This window comes from Simochromis diagramma, unplaced genomic scaffold (assembly GCF_900408965.1).
Source record: "Simochromis diagramma unplaced genomic scaffold, fSimDia1.1 OVJJ01000802.1, whole genome shotgun sequence".
Taxonomy (NCBI): Eukaryota; Metazoa; Chordata; class Actinopteri; order Cichliformes; family Cichlidae; genus Simochromis; species Simochromis diagramma.
The window spans coordinates 11,401,352-11,427,688 of NW_024387492.1; the positions used below are offsets into that span (position 1 = coordinate 11,401,352).

General features: G+C 40.7%; 1 protein-coding gene across 1 annotated transcript in view; it reads left to right on the plus strand.

Annotated features, from left to right (window-relative positions):
- mthfd1l (methylenetetrahydrofolate dehydrogenase (NADP+ dependent) 1 like) overlaps positions 1–25,561 on the plus strand; it is a 45,815-nt gene extending 20,254 nt beyond the window's left edge. Inside the window, exons 20-28 of the mRNA XM_040017761.1 lie at positions 94–205; positions 7,414–7,553; positions 7,976–8,017; positions 12,707–12,810; positions 12,946–13,123; positions 14,278–14,385; positions 14,482–14,634; positions 24,395–24,507; positions 24,694–25,561. Of these exons, the coding sequence (XP_039873695.1) occupies positions 94–205; positions 7,414–7,553; positions 7,976–8,017; positions 12,707–12,810; positions 12,946–13,123; positions 14,278–14,385; positions 14,482–14,634; positions 24,395–24,484 (927 nt within the window). The 3' untranslated portion in view covers positions 24,485–24,507; positions 24,694–25,561. The remainder of the gene's footprint in view (positions 1–93; positions 206–7,413; positions 7,554–7,975; positions 8,018–12,706; positions 12,811–12,945; positions 13,124–14,277; positions 14,386–14,481; positions 14,635–24,394; positions 24,508–24,693) is intronic.
- Positions 25,562–26,337: the final 776 nt, after the last annotated feature.

Genomic DNA, 26,337 nt, shown 5'->3' on the forward strand with positions numbered 1-26,337 from the left:
AGTGGTTAGTTAGTATTTAAACTTGGTTGCCATGGGTTGCAAAGTTTTCTCAACTCCTCCCATATGTTTGTGCACCCCTCTTAATTGTTGTAGGGTACGCCGGTGTTTGTCCACGCTGGGCCCTTCGCCAACATCGCCCATGGCAACTCCTCGGTGCTGGCAGACAAGCTGGCTTTGAAGTTGGTCGGACAGGACGGCTTTGTGGGTAAGAGCATGCAGCCCATGCATACAGATCACACACACACACACACACACACACACACACACACACACACACACACACACACACACACACACACACACACACACACACACAACCACAACCACAACCACAAAACCTTTGGGGATGACAGACAAAAAGATCTCAGCTGTCGGATCTAGGAGTCCCAGATGTGTTTGAACTGAAGGCTTAAGCTTCGTTAGTAGAACAAACAAATTTATAACTTATAATTTATTCCAGCCATGAACTTCAGCGTGATCCCCTGCCGCTGAAGGCTTTAGCATGAACTCATTATCAGCCTGGTTCTGGATCTGTTCTGCCTGCCTCGGGTGGACTAGTATTCTGCTCTGGTGCTGTTCCTCCATAACTTTCTAAGAAGCTAGTCGAAAGAAAAAATATCAGCGCAGAGGAAGGAAGCAAGTTGATAATCTTAAGAGCCCTTGGAATGCTTTAGAGTAAACCACACTAATCCCTTCAACGTCAAAGCACACTGCAGCATTTCCATTTTTATCGGCCTATCTGTCCCGCCGCTCTCTCCCTGTCTTCATTTACTTTGGCTGCAGGAATATGTCTGGAATGCATGTGTGTGTCTGTGGTTTTTGCCAGGTGCATTCGGCGTACACGCAGATCTCCTTAAGGCGTACGTTCACGTTTAGGCGACAGATACTTTAGCCATCAAAGCTATAACAGGTATAAAAGGAGAAAAAAAAGGTTGACTGCTTGGGCAAAACCAGCGTTTGTCCAAGCTATCATCTGTGAGTCGGACAAATGTGAGAGCAGAGAGCTGGATTTCACAACACTGAGCATAAAAGCAGGGAGACGTATTTGTTTTAAACCTCCACCTCTCTCCATCTCACTTAGTTACCATCTGTATGTCTTGTTCCCTGTCTCCCTTCCCTTTCCGCATATTCGTTACCTGACTCTCAGGTATGCCGGGAACCCCCCACCTGGCAGCTGGGACGCGTGTGCCCTCCTCTCGTTCGTCCCATCTACAAACAAACAGGAACACTGAAAAAACAAGAACATTTTTACAGATGTAATGTGGTACAGCAAGTCATTTCTTTGTACAATCTTGTGCAGTGAAGCCCAGCAGGAGAGTAAACCCGTTTTCAGATGATCAGATAGGTGGTAAAACTGTGATGATGTTGATAATTCCATATTTCTCAGAAAATTGTTTAAATAACACGGTATGGTAGGTCAAAGATGAAAACAGAAGGAATATAGGATTTGGCATCATCCTGATGTCTTATTCCTTTTCACCTTGAAACTCCAAACCTATTGAAAAAAAGACATCTGCGAGCCAACACATGAAGTTTTCCTTCATTGTGTCACCGCACATCATCCTGATGCTGTAAATGCAGACTAAGGTGTCTAAAAGCAATATACACTCACTGTATTAAAGGTAGAATTCCCTACTTTTGTAGGAAATCACATTGCCTTGTATAAATGAGAGTTTTGTCAGAAATAGAGGAGCCAACTACTTGTTAGTTTTTGTGTTACTGTTATGGTTTAACAAGAGAAATAGACAGTACACATATTTTGAAATGTTTGCAGGAGCCTGTTAAATATTTAGGCTCTGAAAAATTATTATTACTATTATTGCTATTATGACTAATGACCAAAACTGCAAAAAATTAGGCTAAAGTTTTTTTTAAAGGACAATTAGAGTGAAGAAACTACGTCTGGCACTCATGTACAGTAAACACGCCCAAGTTTCGTTAATTGCTGGGACCCTCTTTGGTGAGTGAAAGTTGTTGTTGTGCCATGAACTCTTTGTGAACTCCGGGGGGGTCCGGCACTAATGCTGACTCATAGCCCTGCTTCATCATTCTTAATATTATTGTGGTGTTTTTCAAGTCACTCTGGAATCTGGACTTAACATGAAGAAATGCTGCTATTGCGTGGAGGGGCGGCTGTCGGGAGATGAATTCCACATGACAGATGTGTGCGTCTCTTGTACCATTAACCGTCTGGAGTCCTGAACGCAGATAACCCCGCGACACTTATTTATTATAAGGTTTAAAAGATCACATTAGAAAACGTGAAAAAAAAGTTTTGGCGTTTAAAGATTTGCAGTCATGTTGGAGTTTTTTTTTTTTTATCACCTACATAGACAAACAGTTGCTTGAAAATTATGTTTGAACAATAATGTGAATTAAATTTAAAAGAAAACTCGGTTACATTATAGAATTTTAGCCCAATTTTAGCCCAATTGGTTGTTAATTTTTCTTTAGTTTAGCTTCAAATGCAGGGTAAATACACCCTCACATTGTATTAAAATATGATCTTAGAAATAAGTTGTAAGTAATTCTTTGAATGAGATGTCAGATGTGGTGGCTGAGGACCTGGGTCCAACTCCACTGGCTAGCTGGGGCACTTAGGCGTGGCGTTTGGTTGAGCACAGGGTTGGGTTCAGTAAGTATGTACATACTTCTTTCTACTTCATTTAGCACTTGACAATTAAGTTGCTTTTTGTCACGTCATGAAGATTTTGTTTGTTTATATGTCCAAAATAAAAGGTTATCGTCATCCCTGTACCTTTTGTGGGTCTCCCCAAGTTCTCTGACTTCTGAAGGCTGTTTTTTTAGCTTAGCTGCTGATTCTAAATTGGCTCTAGGACAGCGGTCCCGAACCTTTTGGTTTATGTATGCTGGTTTATCTCTGACAATATTTTCACGGACCGGCGTTTAAGGTGTTGCGGAAAAATACAACAAAGTAAAACCTGTACCAAAAAAAGGAAGATTTATTCGTAACACACGGGAAAAGGCCCAGGCAAACAGAGTTAACGATAAAAAACGATTTTAAAAACCCTGAAAAGCATAAATTTCACACCTGAGCCTCAACTCTCGCAGCCCGGTATCAAACCAGTCCGTGGCCCGGGGGTTGGGGACCGCTGCTCTAGGAGGTAATGTGAGCATGAATGGTGGTCACCCAGCAAATAGACCACTGGCCAGTAGTCCAGGGTGTACACCACCTTTTGAGCAAATGCAGATGGATGAGAGATAAATCACATTTCTTTATGATCGCTTGAACATTTAGTTAGAAATGTTATAGGATTAGCTGATTTAGCTTTTCTCAGTTTGTTTGTTCATTACACAAAAATTAAAGAAGTTAAATTAAAGAGCCTTAAGCCAAATAATGCAGGCATGTGTTCTGACATTTGATTAAAGTAGTAGTACTTTTTACTTTTAAGTCTCTTATTGTGGAAAACTAACAGCACATAGATGGTCGTGCAGCCTGCTCTGCAGTGTTGTTTTTTATTTTTATTGGCAGCTGTGTTGATACCAATGCTTTGACATCTAGTTCCACCATCCCGATCTTTCTCTCTCTCCTTCTCTCTGACTCTGCTCACAACATCATCGACCTCTTCCTTCCCTCTCGGTCTCTGGGCAGTTCAGGGTTGTCATACAGAACAGGAAGCTTGCAAGTGTTTCCTTAGGACATCCTCCGGGGTCACTTTCCCGCTTGATGCAATGCCATCGAGGGGAAACTGTCTTTTCTGTTTTCTTTCTTTCACCTCTCAATATGCGTGTGTGTCGTGTGAGTACTCTTGTGCTCGCTTTTTGTCATAAAGTTTCTGGAAATCCACAAATACTCTACCCAAGAATCAGATTTTTGTTGGCAAGCTGTTTTTGTATTCAGAGCCAAAGCTCTAGTGTGGTGCTAATGAGAAACATTGCACTGAGCGCTATTTGGCCAAAAGAAAGCCGAGTTACATTTTTGCACTCCTCCCGCAGGCTTTATTTTTTTTCCCTCTTTGAGCAGATAGACTTTTCAAGATGCAGGCGATGCAGCCAAGGCCCCCCAAGTCACAGTTTCTGCTAAATGTTGTTGTTGGTATTCCAAGAAACTAAGTCCTGTTAGACTTAGTTCTTCTGCTCTCCAAAAGACTTTCTCAACTTTCTGATTTAATTTCATTCCTCACGTATTTCCATCTTCTTTCTCTCCTCCTCTCGCCTTCCCTCCAAGAAGTAAATTTACGCTCGCGTCTCGTGAAATAAATCACACCGTGACTAGCATTAAACGAAGACAAACAAAGCAGAGTGATGCATTTCTTCTCGCAAACGCTTGTTTTTTCTCTAAAGCCTCAGAGAGATTGATTTCATCAAATGTCAGACACAAGTACTACCAAGCTAAAGTACTCTTGTGTTTCCAAAGGCATGTCAATAAATGTTTTCAGCAAATTTCTTTTTGGATTAAACACAGTTTAGCTCATAAAATTTAGTGAGGATTCATTATTTTGCTGTCATAAACTTTAAGTCTTCAAAGTTGAACCAAGAAAACGACTTGGCATATTAGACATTACATGTAATAAATGTAGAATGTACAAAAGCCTGCTTTATTTTTTTATGTAATTATAAAAGCCTTCCAAAAGTTCAAATCTTCCAAAAGTTATTCCATCATTTAGTTTTTTAATAACGGCGATGGAAAGAGGCATTGAAGGTCATAGCTTATGATTCACTTCACTTCAGTGACTCCTCTTGGAGGAGACAGCTCTCATCAGGATGGGAATGATTTATCTTAGAATGAAGGAGACCACACAGATTTGATTTGCAGTGACGCTTCCCTCCAAGTGGAAATAGATCCAAGCCCCCCTCCCCTCGTTCCCTTTTCAATTTGTAAACCCATGTCTTCGTCATTACTGTCTACGTTCAGAAGTGGAACTGGTCAAAGCACGTCTCTGTGGAGCTCAAGTCTGCGCACAGGGTCCTACGCACAAAAACTTGTATGAGACGTAAAACTGATCAGAATGACACAAACATTTTATTTGTTTTTCCTGGTTTGCATCTGAGTCCCATTTGGGTTTTTTTTTTTTTTTTTTTAAATCGTTTTAATCAAATTAACTGTCAATAAGGTTAACAGTTGACGAGCACAGATGTTACACCACTGGAAGAAAGAGGTTAACCAGGATGGGTCAGTTTGAGCAAGAGGGGAAGCGGGGTCTGTAGATGATTAAGTTTATGGGCTGCGTATTGGTTCTTTAAAAAAATAAATAAATTAAAAAAATGTTAACTCCAAAAAAACTCCTCAAAAATGGGAAAATAACAGCAAACTCCTCCTGTTAATGTTATTTTTCGTGAATACCCATAGTGAGCGATTTGCCCTATATTTGGTCATTTGGTGACCTTTTCTCTCACAACAATCCCTTTTTTGGCTCTTAAACCCTGTGATTGTTTTTAGTCAATAATGTCCTGACCTGCCCACCCAGTTGGTTCGGCAATTACAAAAGTTAGTTGTTTTTTATTAGAATAACAAAACTGTAATATGGATAATTACCCTTGGCTGTTAAAACAAATCTGCGCCTTGGTCTTTGTTCCTTAGTAATATTTGGTTGTCGTGGGACAGTACTCCTTGTAGATTCCAGTACCATTTAAAGATTGTATTTCAGCTAAATTCTGTGGGGGTTTTCTGACTGAGTTTTCTGTGTTTTGTGATTTTCATCAGTCTTAAATTTGTAAAAATTTACTTTTGGGCTTAATTAGAGTTTTTCCTTGCTTTAATCACTGACATGTTGTTTTTATCCTTTAATAATACTTAAATTATCACTACTTTGATAAATGTTTTCTGAGATCAGCTGGTTTAGACTGGTTCCTTTAAAAAAAAAAAAAACATTTTACACTAATATTGCGAGGGCCAGCTGCTACTAATGGACCACAACTTGTTAACATTATGTCACATTGACAAAGCCCTCTATATTATCGGGACCCGTGGGAGACATTCAAAACAAACTTTATTAATTTGACTGACAGAAAATCATGCTGCATTTGAAGGCTTAATCTCTCTTCTCGTGGTCACAAAGAGTTCGTGAAGCGTTAAACTACAAACTGGACTCCATGCACGTTACGGTGCATTTATTCTGTTTGGATTTTAGATTTAGATTAAATGTTTTACTGGAAGATTTCTCGTAAAATATGTGTTGGAACGAAGGCAAAGCATTTAACCAAACAGCAAAGCCGTTAGTCTTTACTAGTCTTTACGGGGGCGACCGTGGCTCAGGGGGTTGGGAAGCGTATCTGTAACCGGAAGGTCGCCGGTTCGATCCCCGGGTTCTCTGTCCTGGTCGTTGTGTCCTTGGGCAAGACACTTTACCCTACCGCCCACTGGTGTTGGCCAGAGGGGCCGATGGCGCGATATGGCAGCCTCGCTTCTGTTAGTCTGCCCCAGGGCAGCTGTGGCTACAACCGTAGCTTGCCTCCACCAGTGTATGAATGTGAGAGTGAATGAATAGTGGCATTGTAAAGCGCTTTGGGTGCCTTGAAAAGCGCTATATAAATCCAATCCATTATTATTATTATTAGTACCAGTAAAAGTGTTGGGGCAATGCCACTATAGCTCGCTTGGTGACTGAATCATCTAAATCCACTCTAAATCATCTCTTGCATGTCATTCCTCCCCTCACTTTCTCCCTTTCTTCCTACACACTACTCTGCACTGTCCTCTTGAATAAAAGCTAAAATATTTGCAGTAATAATGTAGTCGACTTTCAGCGCATTGTGCAGTCTATCCTGCAAACTGTGATGATTCATCATGACCCATCTGAATATCATAATCTTTAGCACAAACCAAAAGCTTCAGAGATCACAAGGAAACAGACTTGGAAGCTTGCAGTGAATTCTTCCCTTTCAAGTACTGAAAGGGAAGAATAATGGCATCTGAGCAGACTAAACAAACAGCCCAAGGTGATTAAAACCTGCCTAAACACTTTTGATGGGAAATAAACTTTAGTTTTACTGTAAAATGTGTAAAACTAGCCAGCATGTAGCAGGAAACCTTATCTTAACAAGGCTGCCATTTCAGGTGGGGTATTTGCTTTGTTTGGAGCCTGTTCAAGAGGCCTGTGCGTAGAGCTGTCTGTATCAGAGGCCCTCTGTCTTTTTCAGAGCCCCTACAATGTACCCATTACTCAGTACTACTGTTCAGAAACCGTTCCCATGTCTCTTCCAGGCGTGTAATCGAGCTCACATGTGGTGCTGTGAGGTCAAATTGGGTCAAACATGGCTTGAAGGTGGAAGATGAGTTATTTCAAGCAAGATGATACTTTAATGCCTGTGTCCAGCGCCGCTGGTCCAGCTTCTAACACGGCTGAATCGCAGTCTGCTCACATTCTTTATTTGCTGACCATAAATTTTAATATGTAATTCAATAATTCACTGGTAGACACGTTTATGTGTTTTGTACCCGTTTCCTCACAGTGACCGAGGCAGGTTTCGGAGCTGACATTGGGATGGAGAAATTCTTCAACATCAAATGTCGAGCCTCAGGTTTGAGGCCCAGTGTGGTGGTGCTGGTCGCAACCGTTCGAGCGCTAAAGATGCACGGCGGCGGCCCAAATGTAGGTCAACACAGCGCTGTTGTAATAACACAGTATAGCCTAGCCATAAATTCTTCTCTGGTGTGGATGAATTAAAGAACCACTCACTTAAATGTCTCTGAAAATCTAGCGCAGCTTGTGATTGACAAACTCGAATAGTAAAATGCTCTTAATGGTCATGAAAGGCCCTGCTATCCCGTACTGAGCTGTAACTCAATTGAATTTAATGCGCTGACTATCTCATAGGGTTATCTCAGTTTCTTGGTATTCATTAGTCTTCATCCTGTTTGCTGAAATTAATCTTCCAAATTAATAACTGTGTTTATAGACTTGCTAGTGAAAATATTAAGAATTAGAAGGGTTGATTTCTTGTTTATCTCCCATATGGACAAAACCTGTGATGCTGAAGTGTCTAATTTGTTGGTCTGTTTGTACGGTTTTAGGTATCTGCAGGTGCACCGCTTCCCCGAGAGTATACCGATGAGGTAGGAACCATGAAAAATATGCATGAGCAAACATAAATATACACTCACCAAACACTTTGTTAGGTATATGCTTTGCTAGTACTGGGTTGGAACCCGTTTGCCTTCAGAACCGCCTTAATTCTTTGTGGCACAGATTTAACAAATTACTGGAAATATTCCTCAGAGGTTTTGGTCCATGTTGACACACAGTTGCTGCAGATTTCTGGGCTGCATATCCATGATGCAAATCTTCCGTTCCACCACATCCCAAATGTGCTCTATTCATTTGAGATCTGGTGAGTTTTGGTTGACTACAATGAGCTCAGTGTCTCGATTTAAAAAAAAAACAGTTTGAGATTAATTGAGCTTGCCATGATTTGATGATATGGTGCGTTATCCTGCTGGAAGCAGCCACGAGAAGATGGGTACACTGTAGTCTTAAAGAGATACAGTGGGGCAAAAAAGTATTTAGTCAGCCACCGATTGTGCAAGTTCCCCCACATAAAATGATGACAGAGGTCAGTAATTTGCACCAGAGGTACACTTCAACTGTGAGAGACAGAATGTGGAAAAAAAAAATCCATGAATTCACATGGTAGGATTTGTAAAGAATTTATTCGTAAATTAGGGTGGAAAATAAGTATTTGGTCACCTCAAACAAGGAAAATCTCTGGCTCCCACAGACCTGTAACGTCTTCTGTAAGAAGCTTTTCTGTCCCCCACTCGTTACCTGTATGAATGGCACCTGTTTGAACTCATCATCTGTATAAAAGACACCTGTCCACAGCCTCAAACAGTCAGACTCCAAACTCCGCCATGGCCAAGACCAAAGAGCTTTCGAAGGACACCAGGAAAAGTATTGTAGACCTGCACCAGACTGGGAAGAGTGAATCTACAATAGGCAAGCAGCTTGGTGTGAAAAAATCAACTGTGGGAGCAATCATCAGAAAATGGAAGACATACAAGACCACTGATAATCTCCCTCGATCTGGGGCTCCACGCAAGATCTCATCCCGTGGGGTCAAAATGATCATGAGAACGGTGAGCAAAGATCCCAGAACCACACGGGGGGACCTGGTGAATGACCTGCAGAGAGCTGGGACCAAAGTAACAAAGGTCACCATCAGTAACACACTACAACGGCAGGGAATCAAATCCCACAGTGCCAGACGTGTTCCGCTGCTGAAGCCAGTGCATGTCCAGGCCCGTCTGAAGTTTGCCAGAGAGCACATGGATGATACAGCAGAGGATTGGGAGAATGTCATGTGGTCAGATGAAACCAAAGTAGAACTCAACTCGTCGTGTTTGGAGGAAGAAGAATACTGAGTTGCATCCCAAGAACACCATACCTACTGTGAAGCATGGGGGTGGAAACATCATGCTATGGGGCTGTTTTTCTGCCAAGGGGACAGGACGACTGATCTGTGTTAAGGACAGAATGAATGGGGCCATGTATCGTGAGATTTTGAGCCAAAACCTCCTTCCATCAGTGAGAACTTTGAAGATGAAACGAGGCTGGGTCTTCCAACATGACAATGATCCAAAACACACCGCCCGGGCAACAAAGGAGTGGCTCCGTAAGAAGCATTTGAAAGTCCTGGAGTGGCCTAGCCAGTCTCCAGACCTCAACCCCATAGAAAATCTGTGGCGGGAGTTGAAAGTCCGTGTTGCTCGGCGACAGCCCCAAAACATCACTGCTCTCGAGAAGATCTGCATGGAGGAATGGGCCAAAATACCAGCTACTGTGTGTGCAAACCTGGTAAAGACCTATAGTAGACGTTTGACCTCTGTTATTGCCAACAAAGGTTATGTTACAAAGTATTGAGTTGTATTTTTGTTATTGACCAAATACTTATTTTCCACCCTGATTTACGAATAAATTCTTTACAAATCCTACCATGTGGATTCATGGATTTTTTTTTTCACATTCTGTCTCTCACAGTTGAAGTGTAGCTCTGGTGCAAATTACTGACCTCTGTCATCATTTTAGGTGGGGGAACTTGCACAATCGGTGGCTGACTACTTTTTTGCCCCACTGTAGGCATGGTCGGCAATAAGAGGTCTGAATTCTGCCAAGAAAATATATCACCACCAGCCTAAACATTTGACACAAGGCACGAGGGATCCATGCTTTTGTTGTGCCCACCAAATCCTGACGCAGCAGTCTGAATGTGGCAGCAAAATTCGAGGCTCAGACAAGACCAGACAAGGCTTTTTTTCCAACTTTCTGTTGTTCAATTTTGGTGACCCTGTGCAATTTTAGCTTACTTTTCCTGTTCTTAGCTGGCACGAGTGGCAACCAGTGTAATTTTCTGCTGCTTTAACTCATCTGCTTCAATGTTTCAACATGTTGTGCATTTTTCTGCGTTTTTTAATTATAACGAGTGGTAATTTGAGTTTATATTACTTTCCTGTTAGTTCGAAGCAGTCTGGCCATTCTCCTCTGACCTCTGATATCAATAAGATATTTTCACCCAGAGAATTGCTGCCTACTGGATATTTTCTCTTTTTCCCAACCAGCAAATCCTGGAGATGGTTGTGTGGGAAAAGTCCCAGTAGATTAGCAGTTTCTGAAATACTCAAACATGCACCCACATCCAAAGTCACTTAAATTACCTTTCTTTCCCATTCTAATGCTGTCAGCAGCTCGTCTTGACCACATCTACATGCCTAAATGCATTGAGTTACGAGAGAGTTAAAGAAAAAGGCAGTGTGGTAAAATAATGGGGGATGGGAGGTAATTATTGGCCCGTGGCATCACTTGTAATTAGGATAAAATAATTATCTGTCCTTATTGTATTTAGTCTGAAAGTTCAGGATGTTTTCAGGAGAATTAAAGCTATTTACGCTCATTAACATAACTCTATTTGGTGATGTGCTTGGTGCTGTGTTTTGAGTAAACTACCATGGCAGTGACGCATGACCGTGGGTGGTGATCCCACTTCCTCTTCATGCAGCTGTTTTGTGACCTGGCTCCTAATGGGCTTACTGTACACATTAGGGCTACTTACAGAGCAGTGCATCATCCTTGTATTAATGTATACTTGGTCTCTCCTCTGCGTCAAACATGTGTAATATTAACCAGAAAAATCATGGAAGGGAGACGTCATTTGATAGCATTTATAAGATGTTTATGTGATGCAATAAAGGGTCTTGGAGATTGTACTGAACCAGTCCACCTCAAGCTTTCAGCTGCATTCCCATTGACATTTAAATCTCCATCTACCTGCATAGATCCGCTGCCAACAACCGTGATTAGAAGCATTTGATGTATTAAGAGAGCATTTGCCTGTGGTTTTCACCTATGTAAACTTAAGCAAAAGTGGAATCGGGATTCTTTTGGTGTGTGTGTGTGTGCATGCATGTGCGGCTGTATCTGGCCAAAATCAGTGGTCTCTCAGGCAGGTTCAGCTGAGTAAATAATGAAGCAGTTAATTAAGGTTAACTGTAAAGCCTGTAATAAGAACCAGAAGTACTGAGGAAAGCAGAGCTCAGGAAATGAATTTATGGGACCTGTATGGCCTTACTCTTCTTAGCCTGTGGCTACACACAAATAGGGCTAGATTAGATTACTTTGGTCGCATAGGAGCTTATCGTGAAGCTACTACAGTGTGCACATAGTAGCATGCGGTTCAATATGAGCTATTGAATTGCTGCACACATCACCGGATCAAGTATAATGATGCAATCACATGCAAAGCACACAAGTGTTAGTAACGAGACATTTTATATTAGACTGAACAACTTATACAAAATGGTGAATAGGACATTAATGTATTCAAATGAAGCTCCCACTAGAATCACAGATTTCCTGTCATGCCCTTTAAATCATATCTCTGTAAACTGCTTATCAGTTACACAAGAATCTTTAGCATTTTTTCCACTGGTGAGCTGAAGATGCAGGAAAACTTTCTCCATCTCATTTGTTATCTTTTAGGGGTTTTTTGTATTTTTATTATGACACAGAATAATTTCAGTATTAAGTAAGACAGGAATTTCTTTTTGGCGGGGGGTGAGTGTTTTCATAGAACAAAGATCCACAGGACACAATTAGCATGTAAGATTTCTGCAAACCATTTAAGTACTTATTTCTGACTTATATAGTACTCGGAGTGAGGGATATGGCCTTGAAATTCTATCACGATATAAGTGTAACAGGTTTTTAACCACCTGCTGAAAGCTCTGGTTTTCCACCATGTAGCTGAATCAATAAATTCCATCTACCATCTTCCTCCCTCATGGAGTGCAACTTAGAAGAGCTCCAACGATGCTCGGTGGAGTATTTTGCTTACATTTAGGTCACAGATGATAGTATCTCCTCCCTCACGCCGTGACGAAACAGGCTGTGGATTTCACCTTTAACGGGAACCGTTTTCTTGCGTAATTTGCTCGTTAAACTCGTTGTGTAGAAAAGATGTGACACAATGTGACATTTTTATATTGCATAATATACCGGTGTAATCGTGGGCGGAATAATATAACACAGCCCTGTGTATTGTTTATTCTGTTAAAGAAGCCAAATGAACACATCCACCTTGTAAGAAACTGTGCAGCGCAGATGTTATGAAGCTACAGGACGTGTAGCTCATCTATTACATTTATAATATGTTTTGGTTCAAGTTGTGGCACATTTTATGGGTTAGATGTGTTTTGTTTTTTAATAACAGTTTGTTACCTCTGCTCTCTTTCCTCTTTCTCTGCCATCTCTAGAACCTGAGCCTGGTTGCTGGCGGCTGCCGTAGCAATCTCAGGAAGCAGATCCAGATTGCACATCTGTTTGGGGTACCAGTCGTGGTTGCTGTTAATGTCTTTAAGTAAGTTGTATATTACGGGTATATTTTTATAAAAATAGCTAACTGCAAGTAAAGCTACTAATTGTGATTAATTTGTATTTTATATAAACGCCAGCTTCGCGCTGCTAATGGTGCTTTTTTCCTCGGATCTTTTAGGACAGACACCCAGGCAGAGATCGACCTTGTATGTCAGATAGCGAAAGAGTGTGGCGCATCCGACGCTTTGCCGTGCAACCACTGGGCGCAGGGTGGAAGAGGCTGCTCGGAGCTCGCCCAGGCTGTGAAGGAGGCCGCCAGCAAACCCAGCGACTACCAGTTTCTCTACAACACAGAGGTGAGTGCAGATAATGTAATGGAAATTTTATTTAGTTATTTTATTTAGTTATTTTATTTAGTTATTGCTCTACAATAGGCGGTATTCCTGTTCCTACTGTTTCAGCGTTGGATAATTTGTAAATTATGTTGATTTTGGGAGCTAGAGTAGGTTGAAGTAAAAAAAACATCAGCTGGTTTGAGTTAGCGAGTCTAGGAGGTTGTGACTTAAATTAACTGACCTTGTTATGCTGTTTGTGTCTTTGTGCATGGCTCCATTAGCAGTAAGCATGTGCCTGCATGCAAGCGCTCTCAACAACAGGATTTATTGGATATTAAATTAATAAATCAAACCTTAACTGCTGTATAATAAGGTGTTCAATCTTTTGATTATTCCATGTGCTAGACGAGTTAGAGGGAAGGTCAGACAGAAAGCCTCAGGCTTGGATGTTTGCCAGAAGAGAAGGTAGTGTGAGAATATCCCATACCTGCTAAAGTTCCAAGTTAGCAGCTCGGATGGATGATACAGAAGAACTCCACCTCGATACACCTGGCAGGTGATGGTGTCTCATAGTGAAGGTGCTGAAATTCTGAATATATTAGTGACGAGATGTTCTCCGACAAGCTGCAGTTTAGGAGATGAAGAAAGAAGTCAAAGACGTGTTTATAAATGTTTTTTATAGGTTTCTCATTAATAAGCTGTTGATGCCATAGTGCTCAAATCCTCTGTTATTACATGTTTTTGACCAAAAAGGAAAAACAAAGGTTTGTAGTGTCAAGTGAGAATCAGATATAACGTTCTTTTTTTAATTTAATGACACCTGAATGTGTCGGCTTTGTTTACAAACCACACCTCGGGCAGTTTTGCGTTAGAAATTAGGCCATCAGTCTTCCAGGTCAGAAGTAATATTTGTGCGTCCCTTTCAGTTTGTCAGAAGTCCTTTGTCACATTAAAAGAAAGTAGAATTGCAAATACACGAGTCCATCATTGATTGTTGTCTAAATACCCCTGAAATGGAGACAGGCTTGATCAAGATCTAAAAGCAAATGACATTGTGTACTTGGCTTCAGTCAAATGGGCAGAAAATCACTTCACCAAATTTAATTTCCTCACTTCCCTTTGAGTGCAGAGCTATTGTGTGTTCACCTGCATTTGATGCGCTGTCCTTCCGATAGATGTCGATCGTGGAGAAGATCAGAACAATAGCCCAGAAAGTGTACGGGGCCGATGACATAGAGCTGTCTCCAGAGGCCAAGACCAAGACAGATTATTACCATCAACAAGTGAGCTCACTGCCGCTGCAGTAACTGACTCATCTCATTTCTCTTTCCTCTGTGACAAGGTCACACAATGACTATTTCTCTTTTGCCTTTTACCAGGGTTATGGTTCATTGCCCATCTGCATGGCCAAGACCCATCTGTCCCTGTCCCACATGCCTGACAAGAAGGGGGCACCCACTGGATTTGTTTTGCCAATCAGAGATGTCCGTGCCAGCATCGGAGCTGGCTTCATCTACCCATTAGTGGGAACGGTACGTGGTCTGCAGCAGGTTAACGTTGACGTCTTGGTCCATGCCTCATAGCGCGAAGTCACAGAGCTTTTTGAAAGTGATTGGCTTCGCAATACTGCACAGAGGTGATAAGAAAGTGCATTTGGTGTCATTTACAGAGAAAACTTGGACCAGCTTTATGTAGGCTGTAAAGCAGACGTCTGCACAGAAATCACACCACAAGTGTTTTCTTGTTTCTCGTGCCTACACGTTTGCCTGTGCAGCTGCTTTTTTCTTGAAGAATGTTCAATTTAATTTTGTTAACATGACACCGTTCCTTAACCTTGCCAAAGCTTAATATCTCCATTCTCCAACCCTTGAAGCTCATTCTGATCTTTAAGGGTTCGGTGGGTGTGTAGGATTATTGTTCCTTGCATGTGCTAATTCATCTGTCAATGTTAATTCCTTCCTCCCTCGAGTTCGTTCCTGGAGAGTGTGTGTGTGATTTTGGTCCTCTCTGTTGCTTTCCCTGAGCCATGTAGTCCTACTTAGAGCAAACAAGGCTGGCTGGAGCCTTTTGCTTGATGATGGGCTGGGCAGGCAGGAAGGAAGCGGCTTCCTGAGTGCTTTGGCTCCCGCTGTTTCACCAGTGTGCCCTCAGGGCCTGGCTTTGAAAGGCTGGGCCAGAGGTGTGAGACGCTGGCCATGCTTGGAAAGGCATCTTGTAGGGTTGTGGCATCTCTCCACTTTCCACAACCTGCCTTTGATGTGCTGCTGCCTATGGAGCCACTGGCACACTGACATCTCTTGAACTATGACTTCTAACCCAAAGGAAGTTCTTTGTTTGTCCTCTGAACTCATTGGCTTAGCTTCTGCTTGACACACTGACCCAAGACTGAAACTTTTAATAGTTTAAAGATTACACCATTTCTAATCGCCGCATGATTTTCATGTTAGCACCTGTTGCTCTGGCACAGTTAAAATTGTGCTATGTTGTTTAAAATGGCTTTATTAAGAAAACAGTCAAAAAACCTCCATGAGATAATTTTTTTGATAGAACTGTCAGGGGACTTCCGATGCCTTAGCTCTGATTACAGCTAAGAACTCAATTCTCCCTTCACGGAAAGAGGTGAAAAGCTCTCAGTCAAGATAATAAGGAGGAGGATGGCGGGGTTTTAGATCGATGGGTAGGTTAGGGGTCTGCAGGGTGAAGAGTCAGGAAGGCACTGATGTCATTCTCCAGATATGTATGGGAGGAGTTGCAAGCGGAACAATAGATGTCTTTGGAATTCATATCCCGTTAGAATTGCTTTCACTGAATCATTACACCCTAAACCAGTCAGGTTTATAGAAACGCCCTCCTTGGCTGAATATTCTCCGGTTAAACTTTAAAGATGGTTGATGATTAAAGATTTCTTATCAATTCTAAGAAAGGCAACAGATATAGCAGTTAGCCCTAAAGCTGCAGCATGCAATACGAATCGATCTCCTGCAGTGCCCCCCTTTCTCTTCTAAGCCCCACCCATAAGCAATAGTTGTAGTGGTCTACGCATTCACCTAACAAGCAAAAGATCCCCAGGTTGATGCCGGAAGGAGCCACAAATCCTATTGAGGTTTGGTCAGCATTTAAAGAAAATATCTGCCAACTCAAACACGTGGAGCCTCTTGCTGCGGCAACCCCATGTGAATAAGGTATCAACCGAAAGCAGCTTCTTAGATACACACTAGGATGTTCCTGGTGACTAATTTACTAGTTGTTTAAACAGGAAGAAAAAAAGACCAGGCTACTTTAAAAGACGGAGAACATCCAGAACTGACCACAGTCAGGCATAAACATTCGGGGTGGGGGCAGCCTTCTGTCCAGGCTGGATTCTTGGATAGTGGACGGTGGAATTGCAGCATCTAGCATTCAGCTGACTTGTCGCCCACATCCCTACTACACATGCTTCATACATGCTGCACCTGTGAATCGAACCCTGTTTTCCCAGGTTAAAGTCTTCTGGTTAATCTATCACACCATCTTACTTCCGATCTGGAATTTTTTGCTCTTCGTGCTACTTCGTAGAACTTAACTGAACTCACCTGAGCAAACCTGTGATTGGCTCCAGTCTTAGTGTTTCTATTTTAAAAAGCCCAGTAATGGCACAGGATTCCCTCTCAGACCACTTAACTTGTGCTGAAAGGTTATCATGGATTTTCTTGTCCAGTGATGGCAAAAAACAGCTGTCTGTTTCAGTTTTCATTAATTTTGGATAACTCTGTTATCTTAATGACCTGCCGGCCAACAGGTCCAGTAAATGTATTTATCTGGTAATTGACCTGTGCCTCAACTGCAGCTTTACTAAAGTTAGATTAGACACGAGGCAGAGATTGATCAAGTTGCATAGCATCATTAAACGCATTAATCAGTTCTTCATCATCAAGGCAGCAAACATACATGAACAGATGCGTCTATGGTAGTATACATGTAGCATCAGAATGAATACACCATACACACCACAAATAAGCAGTAAATGTACAAAGGTTCACAAACAATGGAACACCTTTGGCAAAACGAAGGACAATTTACAAGCTTGGCTTTATTTATCTATGCAAGCACGCAGCCTGAAGTACATCACAGAAGAAGATTCAAAATTAAAGATTAAAAGTTTAAAAAGTTTGGTGTGAAAAAATAAAAACCTGTAAGTACACACACATTTACAAAAAACCTGTACAGGATTTGTCATTCATTGACAATCAGTGATACTGTTTTTTAGCCCCAAACAGGATGCACCATAGTCCGTAAAAAACGTAAGAAGTCCAAAGTGCACGGTTCAGAGTTCAGACTAGATCTAAAACTAGGGCTGTTCGATATAACGATATATATCGGATGACGATATAAAAACGTCTATCGTTTCATTTTACACTATCGTTTGTTTCGTGGTGTCGCAAAATAAACTGTTTACGGCAATATTTTTTCATTGTTTTGATGGTCACTGTAGTGGCTATATTAATTTCTTAAAGTTCTCTCTTTCTCCTTTATTTAATATAACCACACTACAGACGGACAAGCGCCTGTTTTTATGCGTTGTCGTTAGCAACAGCGACGGAAACACCATCGCGTGTCCGCTTGTTTATGTTCCACATAAACCTTTCACAATAAAGCTCAAGATCCTGTTGAGACTTTTCAAAATAAACTGAATCACGTGAAAGAGCAGATTATTTACGGATGAGAAGTTTAAAAAAAAAAAAAAAAAAAAAAAAAAAAGAGCCGCCAGGTGCTAAAAAATAAACCTTAGACTTAGACTAGATGTATAGTTTCATGCATCGGTTAAAACACTCGACTCCAGGTACATGATGCGCTGCTGGAAACACTTCCCGCAAGTCGAGCTGCCCGAGATTCACAGAATTTACAGAAAATGTTACAGTTTTGTGATTTATATCGTTATCGGGACGATAGAATTCTTATATCGGGATATGAGATTTTGGTCATATCGCACAGCCCTATCTAAAACTTGTTAAATCTCATCTGTTCTTCACATTTTATCCATTGATTTCTATCAGACACAGATGAACCATAAATCTTAAAATGAAAACAGCTTTAATAAAAACCCTATTACTCAATAACCAAATAAACTGTGGAGAATCTGTGTGACTTTTAAAGATTTACTTTTATGGACTTCACTTATTTAATTTTAAATTGACACAAGTGCTTTTTGGTCTTTTAGATTTCATAATCTTCTCAGTACTTTTTCAAACTCTGCTGCTTGTTGACCGAGACGCTTCTCCAAAACCAGTGGGGGGTAAAAAACCAGCTACATTGTCTCCTCCAGGGCTTTCCCCAACAAAGGCACATTGTGTTTGGGCATAATGAAGGGACTTATTTGCCTGAATGGGCTTTCCAACTTTAGCCACGGAGTGTTATGTGTTTTCGCGAGTGCCAACTTGTTCTCAGGCTTGAGAGGAGGACTGGCAGAACAGCACATCTTTTGTTGCTTTCATCACTTTGAAAGGTTTTCATACACTTTTTAGTACCTTTTTATATTTAAATGTGCTGCCCAATATTTCATTCAAGGACGAGAAAAGTGAAAGGACCTTTTACTTGTGAATCAGAATTGATATTTTTAAATAAAGTTTGATTTGCCTCCTCCTGTGAGCTGACATTTTGTAGTCTTTCATTCAAGTAAATAAAGTGAAACTGTGATTTTGTTGCAGAACAAGGGGATGAATTTATTCCTTGCAGCTTTGCTTTCATATACAGGAATATACAGGAATGGAAAACATTTGCATTTGTACACAGAAGTCATCACAAAGCAGTCTAGAGTTGTAGGGACAGAGTTTTCCCCCGTAACGATTTCTAACCACATGTCATATGTCTGTTTTTTCTGAATGGAAGCCCTTAATCGGATGCTTCTGCTCATTATTTATCAGCTGATTGTTATGACATGAGGAGCATGCACGCTAGCTAGGGCAGGAAAAATAATTTAATATTTGAATATGGAACAAAACGATTTTCCAAAACATGGCTTCTTGTTCTGGTTAATGCAGAGATCGATGGCTAAAGTGAGATTCATCAATGATAAGCCTTATAATTAGTCTATTTCATGTAGGCACACACATTTCTATAAAGTTTAGAGGGTGGTGGAGTAAATCCTACAGGTGGACAATATGTACCCTGAAGTTAAAATGAGATTTTATCGGGCCGGGGGTTTCCACTAAAAGGTTAATTTTAGTACCAAAAATATCAAATTACATTAAGAACAGCTTCCTATTAAATCCAAATGGATCTGATTTTTAAAGCCTACCATATTTTTTGGACCACAAGGTGCTGGATTATAAGGCGCACTGTCGACGAACGGGTCTGTTTTCATACATAAAGCGAACCGGATTATAAGGCGCATTAAGCGAAACAAAACAGACAGATAAGTTAAAATTTGCTCAACTCATTCTTCTTGTTTCCTCCACTTCTGTAACATTAATTCATTAATTTTGAATTCTCTCTATTCCCATGTTGTTGCAGTATATTAATGACTGACCTCATATTGTGGATGGATTATCTCAGTTGTTCTCCTGACTGAAGTTTGGTCCGTTTACAGCATCCTGCCATGCGAACCCTCACTTTTATCAGTGGAAAAAAGTTAGAGTTCATCCTCCAGCTTCACTGTGTTTATGTTATGCTAACATAGCGGTGTCATAGTACATCATTATATACCAGCTAGTCCAATTTCAGTAACCCTATAAGAGTCACTGCTGTTTAGTTTTCTATCTTCATTTACGTTGGAAGTGATAGCAGAGCTGTACGTTTTAATTTTTTCAAAAATCTCTCAGTCAGAACATGCTATATCATGTTTTAGGTGGAAACTAGTGAGCTAACTTCCTGCTAACGGCTAACTCCATTAAATTTAATAAATTCTGTTTTCGTGGATGCCTGGATGTTAAACTTAATTGTTGCACCTGGTAAAGCAGCAACGCTGATCATTTTATCAAAGTTGAAAGAATTTTGACAGTTTTTAACTCTCGGTGATGCTGCAGTGTAAGTTTGAGTTTGGGACCTGAAGAGGACGGAGTTTTGGACCCAGATTACTCAGCGAGGCTCCTGACTACAGTAGCCATAATGCTCCAAAAATCCATCAAGCGGTGCGGCTTCATAGCTTACGAAGTCGTACTAAAACATTTTTGACAGATGTTTGAGCCCCGTGTAGCACATTAAATTAGCTCCAGGTCAGTAAGCACAACCAGAATTCATACATAAGGGGCACCAGATTATAAGGGGAACTGACGATTTTTGAGAAAATTAAAGGATTTTAAGTGCACCTCATAGTGTGGAAATATGGTAATTTCAGTATCAGATGTGCAATCGATGCCTCAAGGTACATATTGGACTCTGATTGGTCTCTGTAGTTCTGACTTCACAAATGTTTGTTCTGTTTTTCATACCTGATAAAAAATATTAATTAAATGTGTGTGCAGAATACTTACCGAATTCAATTCAGTTAAATTAAAATTTTTTATACAGTTCGAAATCACAACAACAGTCCCCTCAAAGCGCTTTATATTGTAAGGTAGACGCTACAATAATGCATACAGAGAAAAACTAAGTAATCATAAGACCCCCTTATGAGCAAGCACTTTGGCGACAGTGGGAAGGAAAAACTCCCTTTTAACAGGAAGAAACCTCCAGCAGAACCAGGCTCAGGGAGGGACGGCCATCTGCCCCAACTGGTTGGGGTGAGAGAAGGAAGACAGGGCAAAAGACATGCCGTGGAAGAGAGCCAGAGATTAATAACAAGTATGATTTAATGCAGAGACGTCTATTAAACATAGTGAGTGAACACTGTCTCTGTTTCAGCTCCGCCGTTCAGTATAATTTGATCAGTCTCTCACGTCATTGTGGAGAATTTTGGCCAGCTCTTCTTTACAACATTGCTTCAGTTGATTGAGGTTTGCAGATATCTGTCATGCACAGCTCTCCTGAGGTTCTGTCACATTGTTTCAGTCAGGTTGAGCTCTGGACTTTGTCTGGGTCACTGCAGCACCTTTTCTTTGTCAGCCCTTCTGTTGTAGACTTGCTGCTGTGCTTGGGATCATTGTCCTGCTGCATGACCCAGTTTGACCCAAATGTGAGGGCTGCCTCACATTTGACCCTACAATACTTCTCTATACAGAGGAGTTAAAGGCTGAATCAGTGAGTGCAAGCCGTCTGTGTTCTGTGGCTGCAAAAAAGTTCACATTTATCCAATCATTAAGTATTAAGTATTTCAAAATGTTTTCTTATGATTGTAAGGACAGATGTTTCACATATGTCACACTACCTGCATTCACTTTAGATGTAGGCTTCTTAGTGTGTCCTATTAGATTTTAACATTTTTATATTTTTATGTTATATTAATGTTATTACAAGTTATTTTCATGTTTTGGCTGCTATAACACAATAATTCCAATCTTTTGGGATAAATAAAGTATTTGTTATCTATTATGTTTGTTCACAGAGAGAAACATTCCTTCTTTAGCCAATTAACTCTACTCATCAGTCTACATAGTTATAATCAAAACATCCAACAATAACCCAAATTATTATTATTTTTTTTTAGGGGGAGGGGGGATTTCCAGAACTATTATCCAAATTGGTGAGGAATGTAGACAGAAAAATATTTTTTTGATATCACATGATGATTTTTGCGGAGCTTTTCCTTTATTAGATTAGATATTGGTAGCGCTAGAAGCAAAGCAAAGGAGGTGGTATAAACAGAAAGGCATGAAGTGACTGGAGCAGTAAATGCTGCAGTTAAAGTGAAAGTCCCCCCGCACTCCACCCCTGAAAAATATTTAATTGTCATTCAAGTCCTTTACAACCTTTTCAATAATCCAAATCAGGCAGCAAAGAGACCACCAACATGTAATTTAATTGAGAACGATCATGTATTTTAATTAGCCTAACCATAACTGCATAGCAGTGGTGTACGTTTTTTGTCCATCCATCAGTTTTATGCTGCTTATCCAAGGCCCAGTTGCCAGGATTAAAGTCTAACTAGAGAAGCCTAGCCTTCCTTCTCCCTAGCCACCTCCTCCAACTCATCCAGGGGACACCAAGGGGTTCCCTCAGTGTAATTTCTCCAGTTTTTCCTGGGTCTTGCCCAGAACATTCACCTCAGCTGGCTCCTTTCAATGTGGAGGAAGAGTAGAACCAATCCTCATCCTAGCTTTAAAGCTGACCACCTTCAAAGGAAGCTGCATTTCCACCACTTCTATCTGTAATCTTCTTTTTTCCATTACTACCCAGAACTTGTGGCCAAAGGTGAGGGTATAAATGTAGATCGATTGGTAGAGTGACATCTTTTCTTCTACGCTTCACTCTCTCTCAAACGCAATTCGTTGGTGCAGTGTCCTTCGGACGCCACACCAAACCATTGTCAGTCTTCACTCTCCCCTCAGCCATAAACAAGGCCTCAAGATAGTTCAACTCCCTCATTTGGGGCAGCACCTGCTCCCTGACCAAAAGTGGGAACGCCACAAACTACCTGACCAACTCCTTTTAGCCTTGTAGATCCTGTTTCCCATGGATGCATGGACAGAGAACTTTTAATAATATGTTGGAGAACGGCTACACTGATCATGTTATTGGATTTTTAAAGAACTTTGACCTTATTTTATTTGTTAATGGTCCCTCTCTGTTTGATTTTGGCAACTGAAGGAGCATTGGGACCTCTTAGTTGGATTCATTTGGGATTTAAGCATTGACGGTGGACTTTAAAGGACACGCCCATGTCACAGCAGTCATATTTGAGGAATTGTTATCCGCTCTGTGAGATTGCGAAAGCACGTTCTCCTTGTTTTGTGCTTCTGCAAGTATGCAGAGCCACGTTTTCTCAGACAGGAAGCTCACTGCCCACTTCCTCCTGTTTAATTCCCACTTGTGGGTCCATAAAACTGCTCCTGGGTCAGAAGAAGGGAGGTATGCAAGGAATGTCGCTGTCTGTCTAATGAGCAAGATAATTTACTTTTGAGTCTGGACGGGAGGAACCGGCTGGGTTTTGAGAGAGTAAAAGGAGTTTATGAGTCACATAGGAGTCTTTGATCCATTGAACTGTGCAAAACATGCCCTTCTCCCCCCCGACTATGTAACAGAGACCCAGACCTGACTAAATAACTTTTAATTAGTTGCTTAGATAGCTTGATGTCATCATCTCGTGAACCATGATAATGTCAAATTTCTTTTGGCAGCATTTCCAGCCTCTTACGTTTCTTTTCTTCTTCTAGAGTCAGTCCCAATGTACTTCCACGTGATGCTCTGTAACTGACACAAGCTTTCTTGTTGCACTGTAGACATGATCAGGATTAACAGGACGGTTCCTCTGTTGACTCATTGTCATTCAGAAACTTAAACACGAAGTCTTTCTGGCAGATGTGATGGATCAAAACCTTTTAATGTAAAATAATTACAAGGCCCTCTAAACATTTTTCAGTTTATGTTTTTCTATTTTTAAAACTCTAAAATATATCTCAGTTGAGCTTCTTAATGCCCAAATCAAAACTGTGATTCTCTCTGACTTCACATAGCGCTTATTAACTGTCTCGTACCTGCAGGACCTCTTTTCGTTTATATTTTGACAACAGTAAAAACAAAGCTGCCATTTTCTGCGGGCGTATTCATCACCGCTAACCTTGAGTTAAATTAAGTCTAGATTACAGTTATCGAGCTTGTGTGGAATGACCCTATTCTGTCTAATTTACACAAGTTGTGATGCTAAATGTTGGCAGATGGTGTTTTGGTGTAGAGCAGCTGTGTTGTGGTGACGGCCTTAATGTGAGGTCATTATATAGATTGTAATTTTACCTTCTTATCTTATTTTTGTGGCCACTGACAGTTTCATGAGAAGATCTGTACCAGCTGCGTGTGCTTCCTCGGATATGTCCACTCATTAAAAGCTTTCTTGAAATTCGACTAGATTAGGATAATAGTAGACAACAGACATATTCTTTTTTCTTTCCAAATTCTATTGTTTGTTGATGAGTTTAATGTCATCTGAGCACCTTTTTGATTTCTAGCAAACGTGGATTGTCACATAAAAAGGATTTTAAGTACATCCATTAATTCAGTAGCTTATAAATCCACCTCTAGCATTTGATTAGCAGTGTTATTATTCTCTTAATTCTGTGGTCTGATATTTCCATATATGCATTTTTTGGTGACTTCCCATCAAACTCTTTGTTTGATACATGATTACAGTAAATGATTGACATAATTAAAATTAAATAGATCAAAATTAGATTTATAATAGTTCAAATATGGGTTAAAGTTCTTCTCTGATGTGTTTTCCCTCAGATGAGCACAATGCCTGGCCTGCCCACACGACCCTGTTTCTATGACATTGACCTTGACCCGGTTACGGAGGAGATCACTGGGCTCTTCTGAGCATGCTCCCCAACATTATTCTCGTGGGTATCATCTCGTCTGTATCATATAAATACTTCTGAAGAAGCTGCCATTGTTTCACTTTACATATTTCACAAGCAGCTATTGACAGTACAGTTCGTTACATCGACTGGCTGCTGGGACTTTGCTGCGTCTCCAGGCTCAGAGGCCCTGCAAACATCTTTGTTTTTTTGTTTTTTTGTTCCCAGGCTCCCTGCTCTGTTTTCAGGATCATGGGCTCCATGCATTCACCATAAGGCTCATCTAACCCTGAGCCACTGGCAGGAAACAATTTCTTTCTCTTCCCAGCTGATCCGCATCAAAGCAACATGGAAGAAGAGGGAGGATTAGCGGACCATTAGACTAGCATTATGCTGCATTTGCACGTGTGTCATATGCCAAAGACCATGCCCTACAACCATATATATGTATATCATACATCCTCTACTTGTGTCAACTTTTTTCTGGGTATAGAAGAGTCCATTTTCTTGGATTTTATTTTGTTGTTTGCTTGGATGTCTAACTTCTGTTTGTTTTTCTGGAAAGAAAATCAAATGTCTTAATACAGTGTTGTTGTTTTGTACCTAAATGCAGTGAGTGGGCAAACTTGCCAATTAAGATGCTGGTGTACGCACAAAACGCCCTCATGTGACTTTGAGTTTCCTAATCTGTTAAGTGGTGCTGAATGTTAAAGGTGCTTTACATACACTGAGAAACACTACAAATGTCAATTATGTTCATAATTTCTAAGCAGTTTTTTCTTTAAGTATTAGTAAATTATTTTGTTTTGTGGTTTGACAAGAATATCTGTGCTTCTGTCATGTTATATATGTTGTTTGGAGGTATTTCAGACAATACCGACCAACCAGATTCTGGAGCTTCTTTAAGTGTTACCTTCAGAAAAGATAAAGTCAGCTCATTTTCACTTTTATTCCATAGAGTGTAAAACAAACAGAGGTAGCACTCTCTGAAAACATCTGGTACAATCCTGAAAGCTGCTGTATGTCAAACATTTCATTTGTCAAAGATCAAAAGTGCCTTATAGCAGTAATAATAAACCCTTTCTTCACTCCAAAACTGTGTATTTCTGTTTTTACGTCAAGCATCAGACATGAGCTCTTTTCTTGCTGTTGTCTCGCGATTGTTTTTGAGATGCCGCGATACAATCGTGCCTCCTTTCACAGATGAAACCTTTAAGATTTTCTGTGCTTTTTTTCATTTCTTCGCATGCGTTTTGGAACGGTGTCTGAAAACAGATGATCCCCCTCACCCCCCAGCAGCACCCCAGGGTGCAACATCTGTCATTATGAGGTGTTTGGGTTTTCAGCATGAAGCCAAGTGTGCATGTGTGCACATGTGTCATAGCTGGCATTCCACACTTTCAAAGTCTCCGTGTTATTCTGCGTGTTCACCCGGCAGTATCTGGCACTGGGAATCTTATACAGTAGCACCCCAACAGCAGATTTAGTGTGTGTGTGTGTGTGTGTGTGTGTGTGTGTGTGTGTGAGAGAGAGAGAAAGACAGAGACTGAACCATCTTGTTTTGATCTGATGACAGATTTAAAGATGTGTTGATAAGTTGTACACTTTGGCATTGCACTGTAATGCACTGACAGATCCCTGTTTTGTTCGGTTAGAGTTGTTTACATTGAGTTTTTGACTCCATCTGAGAAATAGTTTAGGCTCTCATCTTTTAGCACTTCTGGACAGATTTAATAGATTTTCCAATTTCAGTACCAAGGACAGTGTCCCGTTGAATGTTTCATGTGAGAGGAATTCCAAGAGTTTCTGGAAAATTGGTCCAAATAGTTGAAGCTGAATGATCCTGGTCCCCACACATCCATATACTAAATG